Here is a 23,232-nt window from a genome sequence, read left to right as displayed (position 1 = left end):
CGTGTTAGAACTAGCAATTTGAGCACTTTGTGGCACCGTCGAAATCTCTGTGGCTCGTGATTACTTTCTGAATGCGCCTCTGCTAGTCCTTGGGCTCTCTAACTATTCTCTAGTAAAACTCATTGGATCCAATCAACGAGGCTTTACTTATTCGACCAGCCTGATATGTCTGTTTGCTCTAGCTGACGATTGATTAAGGGACTAGTCGCTCGAATATTGTTAGCATACCGAGACCTAGCAGCTATCATACTTCAAGGCTACACGACTCTTGAGTTATGTTAGTTTCTTTCCTCTCTGCCTGATGGTGTCGATACATGCGTCTTCCATGCTAAATGGTACTTAGGTACCTAAGGTATGTAAGTGTATATATTTCCATTAGATGTCCAAGAGATTTACGGATCAATGTGTGGCATATTAAGTCATGTTTTCTTATTTCCTTCAATGAGTTAGTCTAAATGTCTAGCTCTTATTTATTCACACACATCAGCATTATCTTTTAAGTTAACAACAGATTCAACTCTTCGCTCTACTTCGTATCATGAACAGTCTATACAACTTTACCGATGCATACCTCCCGCGCTATAATCTCGTTATGGGATTAGCTTCTATTTGGGGGAAAGGCGATATGGGTCGGCTTACAGGGGTCATCGTTCATGTTGTTGCTAAACGGTATTCTGTAGGCAATCCAGTAATCGACGGTCCAATCGACTTCTTAGCTCATGTTCTCCCTCTATATATACAATTTTGGATGCCTCGCCGCGAGGCTTGCAGGCAAAATAAGATAATGCGTGCCAAAATCAAGTCTTGAAATGAAGTACAAAGTACTCGCGGTTTTTCAGGAGGACGAGAATAGTATACCGCAAGCCATATTAATTGGGACGTCCTCGCCCGCCAAAAGAAGAAAAAAAGAAAAGGAAACAATGTAGCTACTTTGTCAGTATACACAGCGCACGCAGTTAGCAATATTAAAACCATCTTCAAATTTTAGCTTCCAAAGTACATGTCTTGTATTCAAATGGAATATCCAGTTTGCTTTGAAACCACGACTCAAGAGTTGAATAAAGCTGTTTGCAATGGGTTAGTTCTTTCATATTACTCAACGGGAACCTTTATTTATCTCTAGAGAAATTTCATCCAAACCAAGCCATTCTGTTTCTGAGAATCCACCAACCAATCACCCAACCGATAGCCAAAGTCTCGGAGGGTATCGCCTTGACAGATTTATAAACGGCCCCAATAGCGTCCCCCTCGCGAGTGTCCAGTCGGCTACCGCCAACAACATGCAAGAAACACGTCAAAGGAATCTTGCTGCCGATGTGGAAGCTATCCTGGCTCCTTTTAGATAACACCACAGCGGCATAAATCGACTAGTTCCCAAGGACAGCATTTACAATTGACACCAAAGAGTTTTTCGCTGCTTCATTACATAGTCACATACCGAGCAGAGGATGTACTCTATCTAGGTTACCTAACATATGTCTTTGCTTCTTGGGGAGGAAGGAGAGGGGGCGACGGAGAGGGGAAAGAAGGATTTGTCAACTTCAGGGCAGTCCGTGGCACCTAGGAGTTCGTCTTTGCGTGATCGCGTAAACTACCTAGGTACCTACATTATAGGCTAGGTAGCAATCTATCTATTTTACTTGTACTATGTTAGGTACCTAATTGTACACGCGACGTGCTGCTTTTGCGTTATTGTACCCCGCCTACCCCGCCCATGTCTAATGTCAGATCTAAATATTACCCTAAATCTCGATTACATTAAGTTAAACAACTACAGATACTAGGTGTCTTAGGTAGATATCCAGTGAAGAAAATAATACTATTGCTTTTATATTATTCTAGTTTCGTCTTTTTCATTTATTCTATTCTGCTACACCTCTTAATTTTAACCGCTAACTTTCTTCGACGTTCATTGAATCTGGAGATCGAGTGGGGTACAACTTAGTTTAAGGATACTCCCGGAAGATGCTCCGCAGGTTCGGGAGGACTAGCCCTAGATTGGATAGGGACCAAGATGGGTGGGTCCCTAGTTCTCGACACGCTCAGATCGCATATGTAATTTTAGTCCAAGCTTGTTTGCTGTTTAGTATACAAGGCAAGAACGAGATTGGATTAAAATCATGTCAACTACATGCACAAAAGGTTAAACCCAGGTCATATTTCGGTCTGCGGACCTTGGCATAGCCTATGAGACCCGGAGTGTAATACCCGAGGGCATAGGGGAGGGCAGATGCTGGGTGGGCATGTCATGGAGGAAATTAGTGCCGTTTCGGTGAATATCTGCAAGTAAACGACTATGTAAACTAATTCGAAGGTATTGTGTTTGGGGCAGCCGGCCGCATGTAAAGTGCTTAGGTACCTGAGCGGGTATTTTACTTCATCGTCGAATGATTGGTTACATGCTTCACCTGGTGCGGTAGTGGTTCTTGCATGCATAGAACCTAATGCACGCTCTAATGCAATGGCACAGGGAATTAAACTACCTAAAGCAAAGCACATACGTACTAGGTACCTAAGGTATAAATAAGGGAATATAAGTAAATTGGCAATGATGCACTATCACAATGAGCCCGGTTGGTGAGTAAAGCTGAATCATATAAAAGCTTTAACTTAGCCAACGTCCTAAAAGACATAGATTTTGCTTTCGCATTCCATAATCTCTTCATATATTTTTGCTGAATCATCGCCGATTATACCTAGTCGCCTACATTTCGGCTAGTAGCCATCAAGTTCCCCTTGCGCAAACGATGTCTACCTCTTACTACCTGCAGCAACGATCTATGTATTACCATTATGTGTAATGTTTTTATCCACCCTAGGAACTTGCTACCCACTTTGCTTTCAGTTGACAGCTCGGCCGAGACCTACTACTGCCGTACGACACCCGAAGGCAGAACCCTCTGTTGGATAAACCACATGGCACTGTGTAGCATCCCGAAGAATATCAATATAGGTACGTCACTCGTAACACTGGTAGCCATTTCACATCAGATATTTCGTAGCGCGGCGCGCAAACATCCATAAGGGTGTTGCGAAGCTGAAATGACCGGTAGGCAGCTACTAAGGAACCTGGGGACCCGTAGCATATGGCCTCGACGTCGTATAGTTTTATCCAAGGCTGTTGCGTGGTTGAACCGAGAAGCTTCAGGACAGTTATGTTGAAGTTGACCTTCAGCTTATACCTACTTACCCAAGCAATTATCTACGGTCAATGTATACGGTAACTTTTCAGAATTCTCACATAGCCGCATTTCCTATCCTGTTTCAAGTTCAAATTATGCGACTCCAGTATACGTAATATCCGATGTGTTTATCATAGTATGCGCTGACCGAAAACTCGGTTTTGCTACCTAACTGTAGTTGTAGAAAAGGCGGCTGCTTGGGCTGAGTCTCCCATATGCTGTAGCACCCGAATAGGCATGTGGGTTCACGACGATACCTACTTTATACGGCGTATTCTTCTCACAACTATTCAACCTACAACCTTATGATAACCTTATGATAAAGAGTACTCCTCGTTATAAGTCTATTATACACTCCCACTTTGGAAGGATCCGCTAAGCGTCAATCACCATGGCTAATAATTCAAATAGTGCAGCATATAACGGGTAAATTCTGGTCCGTCCTTACGAGAGTTGAACGCCTAGGTCAATAAGACTAACAAGAGGCAGCGAAGCTCTACCCAAGCCAACTCATCGTTTTACCAAGACCCCGCCAACCAGTCACCCGTGCGATAAAGAGAGCCTCCGAGATTACCGCCTGCAAGTATTCCGGGACAGTCCCAAAAGTGCACCCCTCGCACATAATCGGACACCCAACCCGGGTAACTTAAAACGACATCATAAAGCAGAAGTCGCTGCGGAGCTGGAAGCGATTCTGGCCCGCCTCCGTTGATTCGCCAGATGAGGTTATTCGTGCTTTTTAACTGAGAGGAATATAGAATATGGCGTCCGGTACCTTCAGTCCCTTATGCAACCTTATGCCGGCTTTCCAGGAAGATCGATGTATTCAGACTCTGCGGAGGAGCTAGACTAGTGTGGATCCCGCAGGAGCCCAGATTGCTGGTTGTCTGTGCAAGATTCGACTTTTCGTATGTTTATGCATCATTAGTCATTTATGAACAAACGATACATCAGTCTGTCTCTGGATGCAGATGGCATCAATTCCCTGGTCGGCGTTGGATTAATATAGTTATAGGAATAGGAATAATAAAGCTCGTCTCTTAGATAGTGCACTGTGAAGGAGAAACTAACATCAGCACTTGTGGCCGATATTTATATACTTTTTTAAGCGCAAGTCGTGCCCAACCCCATGACATATTTATTAGTGACTCAGATTTATAAGAAACCTAATACTTACTCTAGTCATGTCTGTACTATCTCATCTTAACCTATAATGCGATTCCGCGTACTTATTCAACTAAGTTGTGGTGTTCACAGCTAATAAGCATTCACAGATACCACTTACGTTGGTAACTAAACAATCCACGGGTAATTATAGTTTATTACCAAATAATTTTTAATGGTGAGTTAGGAGCTGATCTTGTACTTCCATAACGCTTTAGGTTTGTACTTCCTCATGTTTGCGGATTGCCAACAGGCTGGATAGGGCCAGGCATGGATGAAGCTACCGGGGACTCGGTAACGTGGGGTACATACATGATGGGGACGGATCGACCCGCAGTGGGTACACAAACATTGAATCAGGGGTTCACAAATTTCAGCCTATCAAAAGCCGGGATTTAATTGCTTCATTTAGGTACAAAACGTATTAGGTACGTACTTGTACCATACGACCGGTACATCATCACTCAACACGCAAGCAACACAAAGCTGATGTTTGGTAGTTACTAGAGAAATCTCTTCCAGTTGATCAATAAATTGCTGTATTACCTAAATTAAATATTATACTCCATCTGAGTCTTTTTCGACCTAAGTAGATAAACTGCTAGGGTCAAAAGCATGCATGATATTAATACCTCCCCATACATCTTAAGTAACTAATTCAAATGCCTAAATCATGCCTAAATCAGGTAGTATCCGAAGTCATATGACCATTTCATAACCCCTATGTCCGCCCCGATGTCCCAGCGTGCATCGTAGAGCCCGAAGACGTCCCCAGCGAAGCCCCCGTGTGTTGCCCCCCAGTTGCCCTCGGCGTCGAATGGTTTGAAGGCGATCTAAAAGGGCTAACACCATTCTCGTTCGCCTCGAGCGAATTGCTACCCTGCTGTTTACTCTCCGGCTGGGCGGGCGCGTTTTGGCCAGCTTCGGGGCTGGCATTCGCTTGCTCGCCTGCATTCTGCCGTCTGCGACGCTGCCATGATCGATAGCACGCGAAGCCAAGGCAAAGCGAGAAGATTAGCCCCATTGCGCCCCCGAAAGATATCACTATAATCAATAGGGTGTTCGGCGGCGTCTGGGAAGGCGCGGGGAATGTGGGCTGCGGTATTGCCGGCGTGCTAGTAGTCGTGATTCTGGCCACGGACGATGGTGTGATGCCGGTCGGAGTATTTAGAGTGGGAAGTATAGTAGTCCCCGGTTGGATTATGGTAGTAAATGGAACTGCTGGGTCCAACAGAGAGTCTTTTTTTAGGAGGCGCGGTGGGCTGGGTAGCATTTCTTGCGATACCTCGTTCGACAATTTTGGCCCAGGCAGCTCGTTTTTGGGAGCTGAACGCGCCGTAGGGTCCGATCCCTCATATTCCGACATATTGAGATACATCTATTCAGTCTCTTCCCTAATTTGCTAAGTAGGTACCTATCTATAATGTACTCATACGAGGAAAAGGACTGGCCGCATAAAAGGGTTCAAGGTATCAAAAATATCGATCAACAGGAGAAATACGTTTGGAATGGACAGGGCGACGAGAATGAAGACAATAGATAACTCCCATGTTTAAGTAGCGTGGAGAGTGTCTGTAGCATAAAGGATTGGGATGTCAAAATTGCATCGGTACCGATTCAGATATGCTACAAAAACCGTGAAGTTACATACAAGTGTCCAACCATTTGGGTACCTATTCAAGTAGGTATAGGCACGTATGTATGTAATACCTTGGGTACTGATCAACACGATTTCTTTTTTTTTTTTTTTTTTTTTTTTTTGCCGGAAATGGCTAGTAACTTAGAAAAGACATTACTGACATCGCCATATCCAAGGAGTCTCAGACTTAGGGATTGGTAATTTAAGTAAGTAAGAAAACTCGCGTATCTTGCAATCTGTTTTGGTGTAGTTCTGTAGATGTAGGGCTCATTGTTGGTGATTTTGCTAAGTAGTGATAGATGACGATAGGTGTTGGGTATAACTTGCAAGTGACGCTTTTGAACTTGTGTTAATGTCACAGAATCTAATTCCAAATTCCATTAAGTTAAAAGTGAATGGAGATATTCCACGGCCTGGGTTATAGGAGTTAATGGTGGAAAAGCACCTCTGAAGTGTAACTGTATATTAATTCAATCCACAGCCCGCTACCAATATTTGTCATTTTTCTTTTCTCCCATTAAATTTTGATTATGTATCACTAGTAGTGAGATTATAGAGGAATAGAAATTTGTGTTCAAAAGAGAGAGATCTGTGCTAGCTAAGCACAAGGTAGGTAGTAAATAGAGACTATCTGGTATTGTTCTGTGTCAAGTATTCAAGAGAATGGTTAGGATGCAATATTATAACCAAGACAGTGCATGTAACAATTTTCTCCCCATATTTCGACCGAGTGTCGGTCGTCAATAAAGTATTGGCTACGTCTAATATGACATAGAGACAAAATAGTTCTTGTGGATATTTGACAAATATTTTCCGAGTGGGATTAACATTCGCCTAGATTTTACCGACTAACATTGCCCGGTTGTATCGGGAACCACAATAAAAACCGGAGTTTGAGAATAACCATTTCCCACAAAAAAGAAAAGCAACTAATAATTTTTTGTAAGGAAAAATAAATAAATAAATAAATAAAAATAAACTCCGAATCGGGGAATCGAACCCCGGGCTTGACGGATCCTATGACTGGATAGCCATTATGAGAGCGTCAAATGTTAGCCACTACACCAATTCGGATGTGAAAAGTGGTCAAAAGTTTTCACTTATATGCGCTTCGCATATGTGCAAATTCGAACCAACTAAACAGGGACCTTGGTACTAGGGAATTAAGAAGTTATTTGCTTTCCTCATATTCAAATCATGCATCTATCAGATGGGAGGTCATAGTGATATAAAGTCTAGGGCGCCTTGGGGTACGGTTATTCTTCGTTCGAATAGTACTACTACGACGTCCAATGCATTGAGACATCTATATTGCACTTTGACGTTATCCATCAAGTAGATGAGTAGGAAGTAAAACTCTAGATATGATCTTACTTTAGTATGATCGTTAGGTCCTAGAGACATCTCATTTCATATCGGATGGTGTTTGGCCGTCTATGTTGCGATTCCGTTGTATGTTGAACAGAGAGTGCCCTTCTTCCAAACGCCACGGAGGTTGAGCGTTTGATCGATATCCTCGAGCGGATTTCCCTCTACCAAGACCAAATCCGCCCGTAGCCCTTCCACAATTCTTCCTCTATCGTTAAAACGCAGTCTCTTAGCTACTACAGCAGTCCCTGCCCTCAATGCCTCTTTCGGCGTAAAGCCACATTCTTTGACAAGCAGGCCGAGTTCCTGGTGCGCGCTCAGACCAAAAGCAGTTCCGTGAGCCGAACGGGCAGAGTCGGTTCCCCTAGATGGAGGGTTAGCTGCCAGCACATATGAGGTGTTTTCTCTTTAGTAAACTTACAAAATTATATCCACGCCGGTAGCTTTCAGCTGCCTCACACTTTCGTAAGCATGTTCCACCTTGGCTTCGCTGCTACCAAGTCCTATGCATCTATGAAGACTTTCTACGTCTTGATCGTTCAAGTACTTTTGAGCTCGGGGGTCCTGGCAGGATCTCTTCTGTTCTCCCAGCCCTTCTCCAGTCAGACTAGCGATCACCGCTAGGGTTGGGCAGCAGAATCTAGATTCAACTCGTTAGACCCGAAACCTTGACAGCGAAGCCTTGGAATTTGAAATTATTGAGGCCTACGCATTTGTTGCTAAATATGCATCCGTTACTTCTTGGGTAGGAGATCGGTCGCAGAAAGTATGCGCCATTCCGTCAACGCCAGCCTGTAACATCTCCATTGTCCCATGGAGACTCAGAGCATGCGCAACTGTTAGAAGGCCGTTCCGGTGGGCAGATTCAACAATGACTTTCTGAAGCTCCACTGGCATCTTTTTGACCTTCAATGATAGAGCGTGGCCATCTTCGTGCATCAGTTTTACATAATCCGCCTTATCTTTAAGGCGATTTGCTATGAAAGCATCGACATCATCATTGCTTTGGATGTCTGGCCAGCTGGATGTCATTGCCCTTACCTATTATCGCATTAGCATATCCCATTGTTCCCAAGCCTAAGAGATTTTTTACCTCATCCGGATGATGATGGGTTGCTATGATAGGCTCTGGCCACCCTCCGGATATAGTTGCGGATTGGCTAGAGGTCTTGTAATCTGCCGCATCTGGTTCTTCAGCAAGTTCCCTTAGTTTACTGACATTCTTGGCCTCCTGATGCATATCACAGATAGTAGTAAGGCCAAATTTCAAGCTTTGCTTTAGTGCCGAATTTTCTTCGTCCATATATACATGAACATGCCCATCAATAAGTCCAGGAATCAGCGTGTGTCCCGGTTTGGAGATTACAATAGTAGATGCATCTGCCACTGTTAGGGATCCTTCGGCCACTTGCTTGATCAAGCCGTTTTCAACAAGGACACTGCCAGATGAAATATCGTTTTCACCGTCAAAGATACGGACATCTTTTATAAGGAACTTTGGTGACATGGTTGTGGTGTACCTGAAGCAGGCGGTAGTTTGCATTAGTAGGATAAGTTTGATAAAAGTTGACGGGGGCGGAGGTGAGGGGGGGAGTATATATCATTGTATTCGTGCTTAGGATTTCCAAGTTACGGATCTCTCCACACTCCACCATTACCTACAACACCCTCAGTGCAAGTATATCTAGTGGTATTATCATAACGGCCATTCCCGGAGTCCGATGCATAGTATTGATGAGACATGCGTTTCTCCATTCGCTAGAAATGAGCAGTGGCTGGCGGCAGGAAGGAATGTTGGGACAGGTTCCAGGCTTTCAAGATCTCTGGCTAACACATACAGTTGCAGGAAGACGTCTCGGTAGACGTCGATATGCTAGTTGGTCTCATTCTGGTAAGTGTTAGACGTAGGTACTTATTCCAAAAAAAAGGCTTTCAAAAACATTTAGGATCCTTTCCATCTGCACTCCAACATATGCACACCTCTAGGTGGTGTTAGTGCTTGGGTCCACGTGTATCCAATCATCACCTGGTTGCTAGAAGTGGCTTACTATAGTAGATATTTCATAGTCAGTGATGGAATCAGATGCCGCAGAGATGTCCATACTAACTCCACAACATCTGTTTATCAACATCTGATACTTGAGGTTCAAATTGGCTAGTCATGAATTCACCCTCTAGTTCTCTATGAAAACTTCTGTATCTCGTTACATGTAAATTGCAACATGTACAAGAATATCTTAATTGTTCCTTTACTTTTCAGTTTTAACTCTCGAAAGTCGACGGGTTTTCAACAAGAATTGAAATTATTTAAGTGATCTTAAATCATTCGAAGTAAATGACGACTAGAAATTCAGTTAGCTAAAGATTTCATAGAGAAATAGAAATAATTGTTTCATATATATGAACGGTGTAAATGACCTGTGTTGAAGATTATGGAAAGAGGGGGAGATAGGGGTTATGAAGGGGTTATGAAGCTCTCTTCACTGGTGTTATACAGAGTACCTAGGTAGGTGCCTAGTACAATACAGTGTGTGAATAAATAAGAACTGTCTAAATTGATACCGTACGAAGTACCAAGGTATTCCAGATAAGCCCCTCCATCAAACCCCTCCAGATTGATAAGAAAAAAAAAAGTTGCGACAAAGTTCAAACTCAACGAAACGCGAAACGAGAATATACATATCTGAATTGCTAAAGCGCATATAATCGCAAGATGGCGCCTTATGATAGCGATTCGTCAGCTGGCGAGGAAGATGACTTTACCGAGACCAACGTGCTCCTAGGATATGCATCAAGAGATTCAGGCGATGACAGTATAAGTCGATTAGGTGGTCGTCCGGTATGTTATAATGGCAATTTCGTTCTGGCCTTGCGACGGACAATAAAAATTGACATTGGTTTATAGGAGTGGTTGGATCCGAATAATGCGCCATCAGCTGCCCTGGCACAATGCAAAATTTGCAAGGATCTCATGGTCCTACTACTACAGCTAGACGGCGAACTACCAGATCGCTTCCCAGGCCACGAGCGCCGACTGTACGTCTTTTCCTGCCGGCGGAAGACATGTCGTCGGAAGGAGGGAAGTATTCGTGCTCTGCGCAGTGTCAGAATAGCCCCCGGAAGCGCGACAGCACCCATCACAACGAAGGAGGAGAAACCAAAGCCCAAAGAAGAAAAACCGAAATCGCAACCTCCGTCTAATCTAGGAGAGACGCTCTTCGGCGCTAAGACGATAGGCTCTCCTTTTGGTTCTGCGAACCCATTTTCCACATCATCTACCTCCTCAGCTGGCAGTAATCCGTTCGCCACGAGCGGAAACCCATTCAGCAATCCCACCTCCACCACCACCACCTCTCCTCCTCCCCCTCCACCCGAGCCCAAACCATCATCCTCCACACAATCCTCCACAGACGACGTAAAGTCGCTCCCGCGAACCTTCGCCGAAACCCTCAACCTAAACAACACCCAACAACAGCAACAACCCCCCACCACCCCTCCAACCCTTTCCGAGCCCTGGCCCGCCGAAGCCGACCAACCACCCCCTTACCCCGTCGCCTACCTCTCCGAAGCCGAATACGAGACCCTGGACCCCACGCCCGCGCCCGCCATCCCGCAAAACACGCGCATGGACATCGACGACGGGAGCGGCAGCGGCAGCGGCAAGGGCGGAAAAGAGGACCGCGAGGTGTTCGAGTCCTCGATGGACGCCGCCTTCCAGCGCTTCGCCGACCGCCTGGCGCAGAACCCGGAACAAGCGATCCGGTACGAGTTCGGCGGGCAGCCCCTACTGTACTCGAAGACCGACGCCGTGGGCAAGCTATTCGCTGCTCCTAGCGCCGGCAACGGGATGGTTACGACGGCCGCTGCGGCGGGGAAGGGCATGCCGCGGTGCGGGAACTGCGGCGGCCCGCGGACTTTCGAGGTGCAGATGACGCCGCACGCGATTACGGAGCTCGAGGCTGATGATATGTCGCTCGAGGGAATGGATTGGGGCACGGTTATCGTCGGAGTGTGTGAGCGTGATTGTCAGGCTCGTGGCGTGCCAGAGGGAGAGGTTGGGTATCTGGAAGAGTGGGCTGGGGTGCAATGGGAGGAGTTGACTGCTACGGGTGCTCGACGGTAGTAAGGGGGGTTAGTTAGGTACCTGGATTAGGACTGAATGACATGGAAAAGGGACTAAATGCATGAAGTATACTAGATTTCTACCTATTACTCTCAGCTTCTGTTCGACAAGGTCTCTCAAGTAATTCAACTTGCATGGCTTAGAGGACTGTGAGGACTACATGTCCAGATACAAAGCTTTGGAGGAAGTAGGTAAGAGACTAATGAAAGTAACGAGACTACGAAAGGATAGGGAAAAAAAAAATTGCATCAAGTTCATTCAGATCGTGATTTTTATTCGTTTCTGATATCTCATCGGCTGCCTATCTAACGACGGCAGGGAGTAAACAGCACATTAAATCCGGAAGAATTCCGAACTCGTCATCCATAACGCCAAAGACGTAGGTAATTTATCGTCTTCCCCAAATGCTGTTTTTTTTTTTCAGCCTCGCTACCGGATCCATCACTGTTAACCGCCAAAAAGACGTAGCCCCTCTGACCAACTTGAACCTTGGGTACCTAGGTAGATTACGTAGGAAACAAGAGATCATACGGTCTCTTCCCAGGCCCGTCTGATGACTCTCGAGAACATGTCCACGTTGACATCCTCGCGGACCTCGCTCTTCTTGGCCTCGTTCTCGGCGTTGCGGGGAATCTTGACCAGGCCGTCTTCCACCTTCCAGCCAGCGGTCTCCGACACGAACTTCAGGGCGGCCTGGCCCTCGAGGCCGAGCCACTGCTCCAGCACAGACAGCTCGATCTCGCGGTAGGCGTGGCTGATGAGGGTAGCGATGCGACCGCGGATCAGCTCCTCGAAGCCGTCGATGTCCGTGGTCAGATCGGCATATAGATCGTCCGAGTCCAGCGTCGCCCAGAAACGAGCGTACTGCGCACCTTGCAGTTGGATGTTGAGCTCCCGCAGCTTGGAGATGGCCTCGGGCAGCTCGGCGCGCTGGTTAGGCGCCACGAGGTGGGGAGGGATCAGGTGGAGGGCCAGGGAGAACTGCGGCGAAGGGAATAGAGTGAGGGACTTGACTAGAATATTTGTGATGACCTCATCCTTAACTCGGTCGGGGTTAAGTTGATATCTAGAAATTTGTTATTTATGGTTAGCTTTCCGTGGTATTGCAATATTAGAAATCTTGACGAATATTAATCTTGACGAGTATTCCAATGTCAACTTGGAGAGGTCAGATAGAGCTAATAAATATACAACATCACAAAACAACGAACGTTGATTAGACGTCGCTGATGGTCAGGTAATAGGAAACGTGGATGATTTAATCGTCATTCCAACCGAAGAAGACAGTTATAACATCATGTAAAAACTCTTCACTTCGGGGCATTCACTCACAGCTTTAGTAATGTCCGGTTCGCGTTGGAGTCGGTATATCTGTTCTCGCACTGGTGGCGCAGGTAATCCTCCAGGTTTCCCACAGCTTCGGGATTGTATCGCTCCAGGCCATTAATAATGTTGCTAACGTCCTCGGGACGCTCTTGGGGGTCTTCGGAATCCATCTTGGGAGGTGGTGGTTGTGATGGGGGGGGGAGGAGGGGGGGATGTCGAACCGAGTCCTTTCGCGATGGGTCGAAGGGTTCAAGGAAAAAGTCGGTTTTGGTGGGGCTGCGGTCAAAAAGTTGTTGAAGTGATTGAAGTTTTGGAATTGTCAAACTCAGTGTGCGCGCTAGCACGTAAACGAGTAGGTATATGCAATTAACAGGGGTATCCCATATATTTTCCATATACTTATTAAATATTTGCAACTATAAGAGGTAGAGTACCTGTACCTTCCTACCAAGGTACCTTAGTTGACAGTATATAACATAACGACAAACCTCTTCTAAATAATTCCGGGTACTCAACATTTCACAGTTAAATCAACAAGAAACAAAAAAACTCATTAAACATTTCTATTTTTTTAATAACCATATTTGTCGTCTAATACGGTTGGTATCTCTACGCCTCCCATGTCACCTCTACCTAAACCCTACCAACAACTCCTCATCTAGACTACCAGTAGTCTAATGTAATGCTTCGTGAAAAAAAAAAAATCTATTTATTCAACAATCAACAGACTCTGTCCAGTCATCTCCTCAGGAACTGGTAGACCCATAGCAGTCAAGATAGTCGGGGCGACGTCTCCAAGGACACCGTCAGTCTTCTTCAACGACCAGCCCTTAGGCGCGTTGTCCATGATGAAGGGAACTTTGTTGGTGGTGTGAGAAGTCTTAGGCTTGCCGTCGGGGAACTTCATCTCCTCAGCGTTGCCGTGGTCGGCGGTGATGAAGAGGATGTATCCCTCCTTCTTGCAGGCCTCGCGGATTAGGCCGATGCCCTTGTCGGTGGCTTCGCAACCAATGATGGCTGCTTCGTACACACCTGTGTGGCCAACCATATCCGGAGGAGCAAAGTTGTTCATGACGAACGGGAATTCTTGCTCCGCAAGTCGCTTGCAAACTTGCTTGGCAACGCCATCGGCGCTCATCTCAGGGGCCTTGTCGTATGTGGGGACGGACTTATTGGAAGGTACCAGGTCCTGAGATTCATCTCGGATCTCTAGAGGGAAGACCTTCTCAACACCACCGTTGAAGAAGAATGTTACGTGAGCGTATTTTTCGGTCTCAGCAATGTGAACTTGCTTGACACCTTGCTTGCCAAGCCACTCAGCCAATACGTTGCCCATATGTTGAGGCTTGAAGGCAACCTCGAAGGGGTAGTCCGCCTTGTATTGTGTCATGGTGACTAGGTTAATCTTAGGGTAAGGGAAGTCGGGCAGAGGCGACCTATCAACGCCACCTAGAAGCTGAGTGATCTGTCGGACACGATCGGATCGGTAATTGAAGAAGAAAACTTCATCACCATCCTTGATTCGGGCTTCTTGGCCACCGACAACGATGGGCTTAAGGAACTCATCGTTCTCGCCCTTCTCGTATCGTTCCTTAACGGTCTTAACCGGGTCGGAGCTTTCTTCACCCTCTCCCAGGATCATACCCTTCAGGGCGATTTCAACTCGCTCCCATCGCTTATCACGGTCCATGGCGTAGTATCGACCGACAACGGTAGCAATTTCGCCGATACCAATCTCCTTAGCGGTGTCGATAAGCTCTTGCATATAGCCGGCTCCGGACTTGGGGTCGGTGTCACGACCGTCGCCGAAGAAGTGAATGTACACCTTAGGGACTTGGGCAGCTTTGGCGGCTTTTAGGAGAGCGTATAGGTGAGTTTGTTTGGCGTGCTAAATACTCGAGTTAGCGAGAGAAATGTTCCAAGAATTCAGAACAAGTTTAACGTACTACGCCACCATGAGAGACCAGACCACAGAGGTGAAGCCTTCCAGTCCCGTTTTTGGCTCTCTCCAATACATTCTTGATGACCTCATTCTTGGCGAGCTCTCCCTTCTTAATGGTCTGGTCAATTCGGACAACATCCTGCCATACCACTCGTCCAGCTCCGATGTTCAAATGTCCGACTTCCGAGTTACCCATTAGGCCTTCTGGAAGCCCAACAGCTAGTGAAGAAGCTTCTAACTCGGTAAAGCCTGTTGCACTCTTGGATAGATCGTCCATGACGGGAGTGTTGGCAGCAGCGATAGCATCGCCATTTTTGGGCGAGTCGGCGGAGGCGATACCCCAACCATCAATCACGACTATAAGTTCGTAAGGCGTAGAAAATTAGCCATCCAATCTCGAGGTATATGAGGAAGTAGCAAGCAAAAGCGAAATAATTAGGCTTTCTGGGTTCATTTCGGGATATAATATGAGGAGAAGGGGCAAGAGAAATAGAAGAAATAGAAGGGTAAGACGTACTCAGACACGCCTTTTGCTTTGGCTCAGGCATTGTTTATGGTTTATTATTTAATATTTAATTTATTCTTCTTCTTCTTTCTAATGATGATATAAATTCACTTCACTTCCAAGCTTGGAATTTAGAGAAGGAGGAAAGAAAAGTTAAAGAGGAATGTTGAGTGATTTTATTTTGTAACGGAGATAAAATAAAATGTCTTGGGACTTTGAAGTTGTTGAGCTGTTTCCCCGTTTCGCATGATGGTGGGCTGCTATGAGCTAGGAATTGGCTTATAGTGGGGGTTTGATTGGGTTTCATCTCCTATCGATAAACATTTATCTCGCCATTATTACCCTCAGGTGATGTACCTATTACTCTATCACGTTAGGTATAATGGATTTTAGTATGAACTATGCCATATTTGTAAATGTATGAGTCTATATCGTATTGGAAAGGGCCGTAAAGAAAAAAAAAATAAAGCCGAAAGGAAAGAATTTCAAGATATCGGACTGAAATAACTTGCATCATGTTAATGATAAAAATCCAGTACCAGTATACATAATCAAGAGGAGTTGGTTGGATAACCCCTCCTTGAGGCTTGTCAGAAGCTGAGAGGGTGAATTTTCACTTGACGTCAATGCGCGAACCCCACATTATGTCGGAAAAGACCATCTCAGATCTCCGACGCGATGCAAGTTTCAAGGTTCACCTTTACGTAAAAAACATTTTAAGCTTAGGTACCTGGTACCTAACTCATTGACGCAAATTGTGTTTGCATTAGGTAGGCACCTCTTGGTGTTTAGATTCTACCTAGGCACTTACCTAGATCTCAATGTCTTTGTTGTAAATCTACACCCGAAATCTCATATTAAACAACACATTTTTCTATTAAGACAACACGTTCCGATTCTTTCTTTCACAATGGCATCAACAACAGCGCCAATTAAAACTCCAGTCCTCGCCATGCCAGACGGTCTCAACCCCGACACCCTCGACACCCTGACCGAGCTCGCCGTGCTCCTCAACCGGCTCCGCACGCCCTCCAGCACCGCAACAGGCAACACACCCGCGCCCACGCCCTCGTCCCAGCGAAATCAGCATCCGCATCCGCATTCGCATTCGCATCCGCACCCGCAGAACCAGTCCCAGGCGCAGACTAACAACGGCGCTACGACAACCTCCAACACCGGCGAGCTGTCCCTGAAAGAGATCCCGCCCGCCGCCGACGTCCTCAAGCACCGCTTCCAGCGCGCCCGCGCCCTCATCCGCGGCCTGCCGGACATGACACGCGCCATACCCGACCAGGAGGCCGAGATCGCCGCGCTCGAGGCCAGGCTCGCGCGCCAGCGCGACATGCTGGATAAGCTAAGGGAGATGGGCGCGCGGTTGGCGGCGCAGCAGGACGACGGAGATGGCGATAGGATGGTTGTGGACTAAGCGAGGATGATTGCCTCTTGCCGTTTTATGCTAGTACCTACACCTACCTAAAGACGGGAGGAAAAGAGAGATGAGAAACGCGGAGGGACGCTGGGTGTAGAGGCCTCTATTTATTTACTTGGGCGTGGAGTTTCGGTGTTCAGGATACGGTATGATACGGTTGCATACGATGCGATACGATACGATACGATACCACCAGGACAGTATTCAGGAGAACCAAGAGTACGAATGGAATGAGAGTTCATCATTATTAGGAACTACCTCCTCCAAGCTATTGTTTAATACAGCATCAACATTGTTAAGGATACCTGATAAAACAATAAAGAAACCGACGCCGTACGCTAGACCCTGACTTATACAAATTTTGAAGAGACGATTTCGGAGTGGTGCTCAGGAGTACTGTCTCAACAGCGTCATGAATCGAGAATACCAACTTTACGCAGTATATCAACCGTACTCAGACTAGGGCCTCCACAGACGGCATTCTTCCAGACGTCTTCCGGGATGCGTTTCTCCTCGGACAAGACGGACCAGTTCGGAGACGGTTCGTTCTTCAGCCACTTGAAGTCGTCGACTTGGTCCCATTGGTTCTCGCCCTTGATCTCCAGCTTCGTCGCCTATCCCCGCCTGGTTAGCGCTTCGCACATACAAATGAAAAAAAAATTAAGGAAAAAAAAAGGGCACTCACATAGAGCTCCGGTAGAGGGGCGAATCGCATCCCAGAGCAGTCTTCGATAATAGGGTGGCTCGAGCAATGGAGGTACAAGTCGACGTTCTCGCACTCGTGGATCCGAACTTGTCGCGCAGCCACCACGACGATGCTATTCCGCAGTCCGGTGATATATATAGGTCCCGCGACGTGGCCGGCGATAATCAAGCTCTGGTTGATATTCTTCAGCGCCAATCCTGCAAATGGCGTCCCCGCGCTCGTAGGGGCCGTCATATCCACAACACACCGCTCGAGATTCGTCAGGCTTCCGGAAGAAGTGGCCCTCGAGGCCGTGGAGGGTAGCATGATGTGTAATCCCGAGTGGTCGTAGATGGAAATGCTCTTGGCGTTGGAAAAGCTCGGCTTTCTCACGCCCGACTGGTGCTCGAGCTCTTCATTGTAGCTCTTCGCTATCTCGGCGGCGGTGCCTGCGGCGTCGCGCTTCGCCGCATCGAGAACCGGTAAATACTTGGATCCTACGTTGCTGAAGGAGGTTCGTTGGCGGGAATCAACTTGAGTTTGGTCTGTCCCGGAAGCAGGCTTGGAAGATTTCGACTTAAACTGGAAGCGTGACTTGGGTGCAAACATGGCCATCGTCTCGTTTAGTTTGTCGGTGAGGGCTTTCATGGCCTGCCTACATGTGAGAAAAAAGGGGCTATTGTTTATGAAGGGGGGTCACTAGGTAGGTAGTAATACCTGAGCATATGTTCGTTGGTCGTAGGCGGGGATGTAATCACCCGCATCCATAACCTCGTTAGAGAGGCGGGATATTCCAGCCAAAATCGTGTCGACGCAGTCTTGCCTCTCGCCGCCGACGGGAGACATAGTTGCGAGGTCATCGATTTGGCCCTGGATAGCTTTCGATGGGTCAGTTATTAAAGGAAACTTGTGGTACGAGGTAGTGAACCCAAGCATAAAGAAAAAAACCACCTTACCAGTTATTTCGGCTTGGAAATATCGAAAGAATCTCTCCTTGGGGTCGGACATATTGCGTTGTGCCATGGCGTCGGAATGGGACTTTAGGGGACTAAAAGGAATAAAAACTTGAGTTTCCATGTTGGATAAAAATGCAAAAATTGCGAGGCAATACCTAGGTATTCTCAATAACAAGTGAAATTAAATAACTAAAAAGGTATCTTTATAAATTACTTGCTGCCTAAACTAATGTCTACTCACAGCAAGTTCGTTGGTTTTGCATACCTGAATCAGTTTGTTTTTGTTTATAAGACAAGGGCGCCAATCAAGTGAGTAGAGAGAAGAATGCGATGGTAGGGCCGTAGGTACCTCTAATATATGTATCACTAAATATCGAAAGGAAATAATGAGATGTGATGATGTGATGTGATGTGATGCAATACAGGTATGTATGTCAATGCACGTAATCGGAATAATAATAATAGGAGTGCGGGGGAGCTGGGGAGAGCTGGGGGAAGCTGGGAGGATCGGGGAGTCGAAGAGTTAGGGAGTTAAGATAATGACCACTCCGGGTTGTCGCGATGCCCGTTTATGCTGCCGTTTCGCCGTGTTTCTGCTGCAAGATGTCGTCGATGGAGACCTGAATGGTTGAAATTGTTTGGAGGGTGAGAAGCATCCGATAAGCGACTGAGGCCGAAGACCCTGTCTACCTACCTAGACCTACCTGTACCTAACCTAACTTAGCTGTTTGACGGGGGAATGCATGACGCTAAAACCGACTCACCAATAATAGACTTTCCGCTTCCCCCACACATTCGATGTCGTGTTACCCCACCAGTCCGTCAGAGCGAGTCCCCCCTAATCCAATCTGACGTAGCCTGCATCAACGGGTCCTAGTGCAACTCATGTTCCTCTGCGATCGTCAGCTTTCTCCCTATTTTGGCTCTCCTTAGCCAGCTAGGTCCGAACTCAAAAAGTAATTGTAAGATTCTTCCATTCGTCCATCTATAATAATATTTCCTAAATATTTGGTGGTTGACTTCGTTACTTGTGTGAATTGCCACTTAATACCACCCGACCAACCTGACCAGCCCGGTTCTTGTACGTTACTACCTAAGGTATGTTTTTAGGATATTTAACCTTCCTGTCGCTAGAGTAGATCAGGTACACACCTACCTAAGGTAAGGCAGATACCACGAATTACATACCTAGGTACCTTATACCTGTACCTTCAGAACCCTCAACAATAAATAAAACCCTACACAATAAACATTTGTAGGCACCTGATATTGACCATTGAAGGTAACAGAACGAAAGTACTTAGTTAACACGGCCCCTTGTGACCAGTTCTCTCATCCTCTTCTGAAATCTTCTACGTAAGCTAGGTTAGGTTAGGTACATATATGCACCACTAGACCAGCCCTTTCATCTTCCACAGTTCCGAGTCGTGCACACAGTAACCTCGTGGATATACCTGAGTTTACCGCCCTCGACCCTGATAAAGTTGGTACTCGGCGTACCGTCTGGTTTCCCGGCGTCGATGAACGGAAAGTCGTTGAAGATGTCCAGCCCGCCAACTTCTTCGTCGATAACATATCGTCGATTTCCAATCGTGAAAGCCTCGGGGAACTGCGGCATGAAGCACGTGTTGGCCGTCGGTCTCGTGCCCCCCGTGTAAGACCCGCCCTCGAGACGCGCGCACGGCGTACCGTACGGCACCTTCACCGTCCCGTCGCTCCAGCTGTCGAGGTATGCGTCGCCCGCGGCTTGGATGACCTCGCGCTTGTCGCGCTTGTTTTCCGGGATCGGATCCCACTTCTCCTGCTTCGTCCAGTAGAGCTGGCCCGTCGCGTTGAACGCCCAGTCGCCCTGGTCCGCGACGACCGACTGCACGGTCGTGATCTTGTCGCCGGTGAAGAGCAGCCGCGTGTGGATTACGTACGGGTTCTTGTTGGATGCCGCCGACAGCTCTGTGAACGTGGCGCACTGGGTCGTGTCGTACAGGCTGCGGTTGAAGTCGATGCTGATGGCTTGGCTTAGAATGCCCTTCTTGATATCCCCCGGGACATCATTCTCCAGGTAGCTGACGTTGCTAGACAGACCGGGAAGATTCGGGTCTCCCGCTGCTTGCGCTTTGACGTACGCCGCTGTGGCCGCCTGAAGCGATTCTCGAGTGCAAGCTGCTAAGGCCTGCGAGGCGAGACCCGCGCCTACAAAAAGTAACGAATAGATCATTGCTTCGGTTTTATCTCAAAGGTATGTGAATTGTGCAATTTCCAGCTAGGCTGGCCATGATCGGTGTCGCGCTGAGGTTGCCTCTTCATTTTGTATGAAGCGAAGCCGGAAAATGAGGGGCTCCTGAATTTTGCCTCAGTCCTCCTCATTTTGGCTTATATATCCGGCTTAAACACAATGGCACATGGAGAAAGGTAAGGACATACCTTCTCTCAAGCGAGTTAGATTATATTACACCAGTCGCTTACTATTTTTGTACGATCTTGACTCCAAAACATGCTGCTCATTAATAATAAATACATTTATCGCCTACTCTAGGTCATATGGAGGTGGGGGGTGTTGACTGTGAGATGCCCAATAAATCTTACTCCTCCCAGTGGTTGTGGTCTTAGATCTCGGCAGTTTAGCCGTAATGTCAGGATTGCCGGGCGCCGAACCGGCCAGAACACGGCAGTCCACGAGTTTCGGCACTGACAATATAGTAGACAATTCCACAATGATGTTCACAGGACAAGTGCCTTGCCAATAAGTTCCCATTCATAGATTCACGTGGCATTTCTTTTATAACTTATGAGAGTTGGACTAATATGTGGTATCAAGGAACGCTAATGCTCGAGGACAGGTCTGATCTCCCTAACAATCCTAACAATCAATCAGAATCCTTCCCTTGCCACGACTCACGCAAGTCAATATATTCCCTTCCTTCTGTTCTTCTTCGAGTGCTACTCCCTGGTGAGCAACCTCTCCTTCGCAGAGGGTCACCATGCAAGTCCCACAATTGCCCACGAGGCACGAAGAGTCAATCTCGAAGCCAGCTTCGTTAAGGACGTCCAATAACGACTTCTCTCCGGGGACTTGAAGAACCTGTCCAATATTTTTAATTTCGGCTTCGAAGGGATCTCCAGTGCCCGTACTAGCACTGCCGAATTCCTCGAAATGGGTCTGCGACCGGGGATATCCCAGCTTCGTTGTCATGTCCCGACATGCGTCAAGTAACGACGAGGGACCGCAGCAGTATACTAAAGGCTTACAATTATCCACGCAATTTTCTAGCGGCGGAATGAGCGTGTTTATATCTAGGCGATTGCCCTCATTCTTCGCGTAAACAGTGGTCTTACTGGCTGGTAAGTGATCAAGGTATGCAGCCTCGTCTCTGCTGCGGACAGCGTAGTGGATTTCGAAGTTCGCAGCTTTCTCTGCAAGTGCTTTTATCTCACCAATAAAGGCTGTGACACCAATGCCACCCAAGATAAAGATGTGTCTCGTTGATGTATCGGCCTGATCATCGCTTATTATAGGAATGACCGCGTTGTGTCCCTTAGCTATCTCCAAAACGTCGCCAACCTTCAGGTTATCATGTAGAAATAACGATCCGCCTCTCGAATGGTCATCTTTTGCAATTCCCAATTCGAAGGATTTCATGTTTCCTGACACGACCGAATAAGCCCGGGTGAAATTGGTATCTGGCCCAAACCTGAGTCGCACATGTGGAAAGCGCCCGAAATTCAGGTCTCCCATGTCTATCTCGGATTCTTCATTCTCGAAGACGAACTTTTGGACTCGTGGGGTCAGTCTGGTTTTCTCAACTAACTTAAATAGCTGCCATGGCACGGCAAAGTCGCCCAGAAGCCTCCCGTTCATGTTCTCAGTCCCGTTGGAGAGTCGTTTCTGGAACAGCTTAATGAACTCGTTACTCAGACCCTCTAATTTACCAATTTCCTCGGCGGCCTCCATGTTGTTAAAGTCCGTATAGAGGACATGGTGTATTCTAGAGAGGGGCCAGTGTGCATTGATACGTTCAATCAATTCGATCTCGTCACCTTCCTGTACGGGGCCTCCTTGTAGAACACGATAGTACCACCCGGTAAAACCAGTGCTCTGGATAAGCCTCGACATTTTCTTATATTCAAACCTATGATTTAGCTTATAGCAAGGCTGTCTGAGCATGGTGACCTGAATGATGGCTTCGGGCCCAAAACGGAACTTGTCGCCGACGCATACGTTGTCCTCCGAGAGGTGGGCGGAGGAGATATTCTCGCCGAAAGCTCCGACTTTGAACTTGTGAGCTCGCTCCGGTAAGATATTCTTCCATTCCTCATAATGGCGGGGATCATATTGATGGATGGCGTTATCCGGACTTTTGTGATGGATATATTGACGTTCGTCCCCGTCGAGACCCCCTACCGTGAGTTGGATCTTGCCTTGTCGGGGTTGCTTGTTAATCGCCGATGATAGACCTTTAACCCCTCCGAAAGGCCGTATCTTTCCCGTACGTATAGTTGTAACAAAGTCCTTGGGTGGAACTGGAGCTAGCCAAGGATCCTTCCCAGAAATTTGGGAGCCCATTTTTTAGGGATCGAAAAATTCCAAATGTACCTAAGGAAGAGTTGTTCCGTGATATAGAATTGGCGGGCCTCGGACTGGGAAAATTATCTAAAGACCTAATGCTTGACTCGTAACGGGCGCTAGTTTTTACGTGATCCTAGTCAGACTGCATCCAGGCTAATGGAGACCGGCAGTTGAGAAAGACGCGATCCTGATAGGGCCAAGATCTATAGCTTATCGAAGTATTTTGTGGGCGACGATGTAACTCGTTGCATTAGATAGGAAGGTACCTACAGCGAGCTTTAACAAGCTTGATATGAATTTTCAAAATCACAATGTAAACAAAGAGACGTGTCTGAAAAAGTGTCTGTAA

General features: G+C 46.9%; 10 protein-coding genes and 1 non-coding gene across 11 annotated transcripts; 3 read left to right on the top strand and 8 right to left on the bottom strand.

Annotated features, from left to right (window-relative positions):
- Positions 1–3,573: 3,573 nt before the first annotated feature.
- F4812DRAFT_470243 (uncharacterized protein) lies at positions 3,574–3,962 on the top strand (the record flags this gene model as incomplete). The annotated part of the gene is made up of 2 exons (XM_047938956.1): positions 3,574–3,608; positions 3,672–3,962. The coding sequence occupies 2 exons, from the start codon at positions 3,574–3,576 to the stop codon at positions 3,892–3,894; spliced, it is 258 nt and encodes an 85-aa protein (XP_047791455.1). The 3' UTR covers positions 3,895–3,962.
- A 1,105-nt stretch (positions 3,963–5,067) lies between these two features.
- Positions 5,068–5,712, bottom strand: F4812DRAFT_457684 (uncharacterized protein; the record flags this gene model as incomplete). The annotated part of the gene is made up of 1 exon (XM_047937214.1): positions 5,068–5,712. One exon carries the CDS (start codon positions 5,710–5,712, stop codon positions 5,068–5,070), a length of 645 nt encoding a protein of 214 aa, XP_047791454.1.
- A 1,252-nt stretch (positions 5,713–6,964) lies between these two features.
- On the bottom strand, positions 6,965–7,059 carry F4812DRAFT_t62. Its single transcript has one exon. It is a non-coding gene; the product is annotated as a tRNA-Glu (tRNA).
- Positions 7,060–7,419: 360 nt separating this feature from the next.
- Positions 7,420–8,860, bottom strand: F4812DRAFT_457683 (uncharacterized protein; the record flags this gene model as incomplete). The annotated part of the gene is made up of 4 exons (XM_047937213.1): positions 7,420–7,717; positions 7,775–7,993; positions 8,063–8,394; positions 8,447–8,860. The coding sequence occupies 4 exons, from the start codon at positions 8,858–8,860 to the stop codon at positions 7,420–7,422; spliced, it is 1,263 nt and encodes a 420-aa protein (XP_047791453.1).
- Positions 8,861–9,947: 1,087 nt separating this feature from the next.
- F4812DRAFT_422144 (programmed cell death protein 2) lies at positions 9,948–11,794 on the top strand. The gene is made up of 2 exons (XM_047933628.1): positions 9,948–10,192; positions 10,259–11,794. Exons 1-2 carry the CDS (start codon positions 10,067–10,069, stop codon positions 11,474–11,476), a joined length of 1,344 nt encoding a protein of 447 aa, XP_047791452.1. The 5' UTR covers positions 9,948–10,066; the 3' UTR covers positions 11,477–11,794.
- Positions 11,730–13,105, bottom strand: F4812DRAFT_422141 (eukaryotic translation initiation factor 3 subunit K). The gene is made up of 2 exons (XM_047933627.1): positions 12,809–13,105; positions 11,730–12,542 (listed from the first exon to the last, which is right to left on the bottom strand). Exons 1-2 carry the CDS (start codon positions 12,970–12,972, stop codon positions 12,002–12,004), a joined length of 705 nt encoding a protein of 234 aa, XP_047791451.1. The 5' UTR covers positions 12,973–13,105; the 3' UTR covers positions 11,730–12,001.
- A 199-nt stretch (positions 13,106–13,304) lies between these two features.
- On the bottom strand, positions 13,305–15,763 carry F4812DRAFT_422138 (BPG-independent). Its single transcript, XM_047933626.1, has 3 exons — positions 15,262–15,763; positions 14,749–15,101; positions 13,305–14,690 (listed from the first exon to the last, which is right to left on the bottom strand). Exons 1-3 carry the CDS (start codon positions 15,290–15,292, stop codon positions 13,512–13,514), a joined length of 1,563 nt encoding a protein of 520 aa, XP_047791450.1. The 5' UTR covers positions 15,293–15,763; the 3' UTR covers positions 13,305–13,511.
- Positions 15,764–15,801: 38 nt separating this feature from the next.
- Positions 15,802–16,990, top strand: F4812DRAFT_320162 (RNA polymerase II transcription mediator complex subunit 9-domain-containing protein). Its single transcript, XM_047931441.1, has one exon. It carries the CDS (start codon positions 16,160–16,162, stop codon positions 16,673–16,675), a length of 516 nt encoding a protein of 171 aa, XP_047791449.1. The 5' UTR covers positions 15,802–16,159; the 3' UTR covers positions 16,676–16,990.
- Positions 16,882–18,739, bottom strand: F4812DRAFT_320169 (TBCC-domain-containing protein). The gene is made up of 4 exons (XM_047931442.1): positions 18,320–18,739; positions 18,081–18,241; positions 17,364–18,014; positions 16,882–17,292 (listed from the first exon to the last, which is right to left on the bottom strand). Exons 1-4 carry the CDS (start codon positions 18,438–18,440, stop codon positions 17,089–17,091), a joined length of 1,137 nt encoding a protein of 378 aa, XP_047791448.1. The 5' UTR covers positions 18,441–18,739; the 3' UTR covers positions 16,882–17,088.
- A 516-nt stretch (positions 18,740–19,255) lies between these two features.
- Positions 19,256–21,194, bottom strand: F4812DRAFT_422129 (uncharacterized protein). The gene is made up of 3 exons (XM_047933625.1): positions 21,155–21,194; positions 20,741–20,877; positions 19,256–20,657 (listed from the first exon to the last, which is right to left on the bottom strand). The coding sequence occupies exon 3, from the start codon at positions 20,532–20,534 to the stop codon at positions 19,725–19,727; it is 810 nt and encodes a 269-aa protein (XP_047791447.1). The 5' UTR covers positions 20,535–20,657; positions 20,741–20,877; positions 21,155–21,194; the 3' UTR covers positions 19,256–19,724.
- F4812DRAFT_422127 (PK beta-barrel-protein domain-containing protein-like protein) lies at positions 20,979–22,976 on the bottom strand. The gene has a single exon (XM_047933624.1). The coding sequence runs from the start codon at positions 22,878–22,880 to the stop codon at positions 21,177–21,179; it is 1,704 nt and encodes a 567-aa protein (XP_047791446.1). The 5' UTR covers positions 22,881–22,976; the 3' UTR covers positions 20,979–21,176.
- Between the last annotated feature and the right edge of the window lie 256 nt (positions 22,977–23,232).

The sequence above is a fragment of the Daldinia caldariorum genome, assembly GCF_022478825.1.
Source record: "Daldinia caldariorum strain CBS 122874 unplaced genomic scaffold F4812scaffold_5, whole genome shotgun sequence".
NCBI classification, from domain to species: domain Eukaryota; kingdom Fungi; phylum Ascomycota; class Sordariomycetes; order Xylariales; family Hypoxylaceae; genus Daldinia; species Daldinia caldariorum.
The sequence above is the reverse complement of the archived record's forward strand: the minus strand, read 5'-3'. Positions and strand labels throughout refer to the sequence as shown.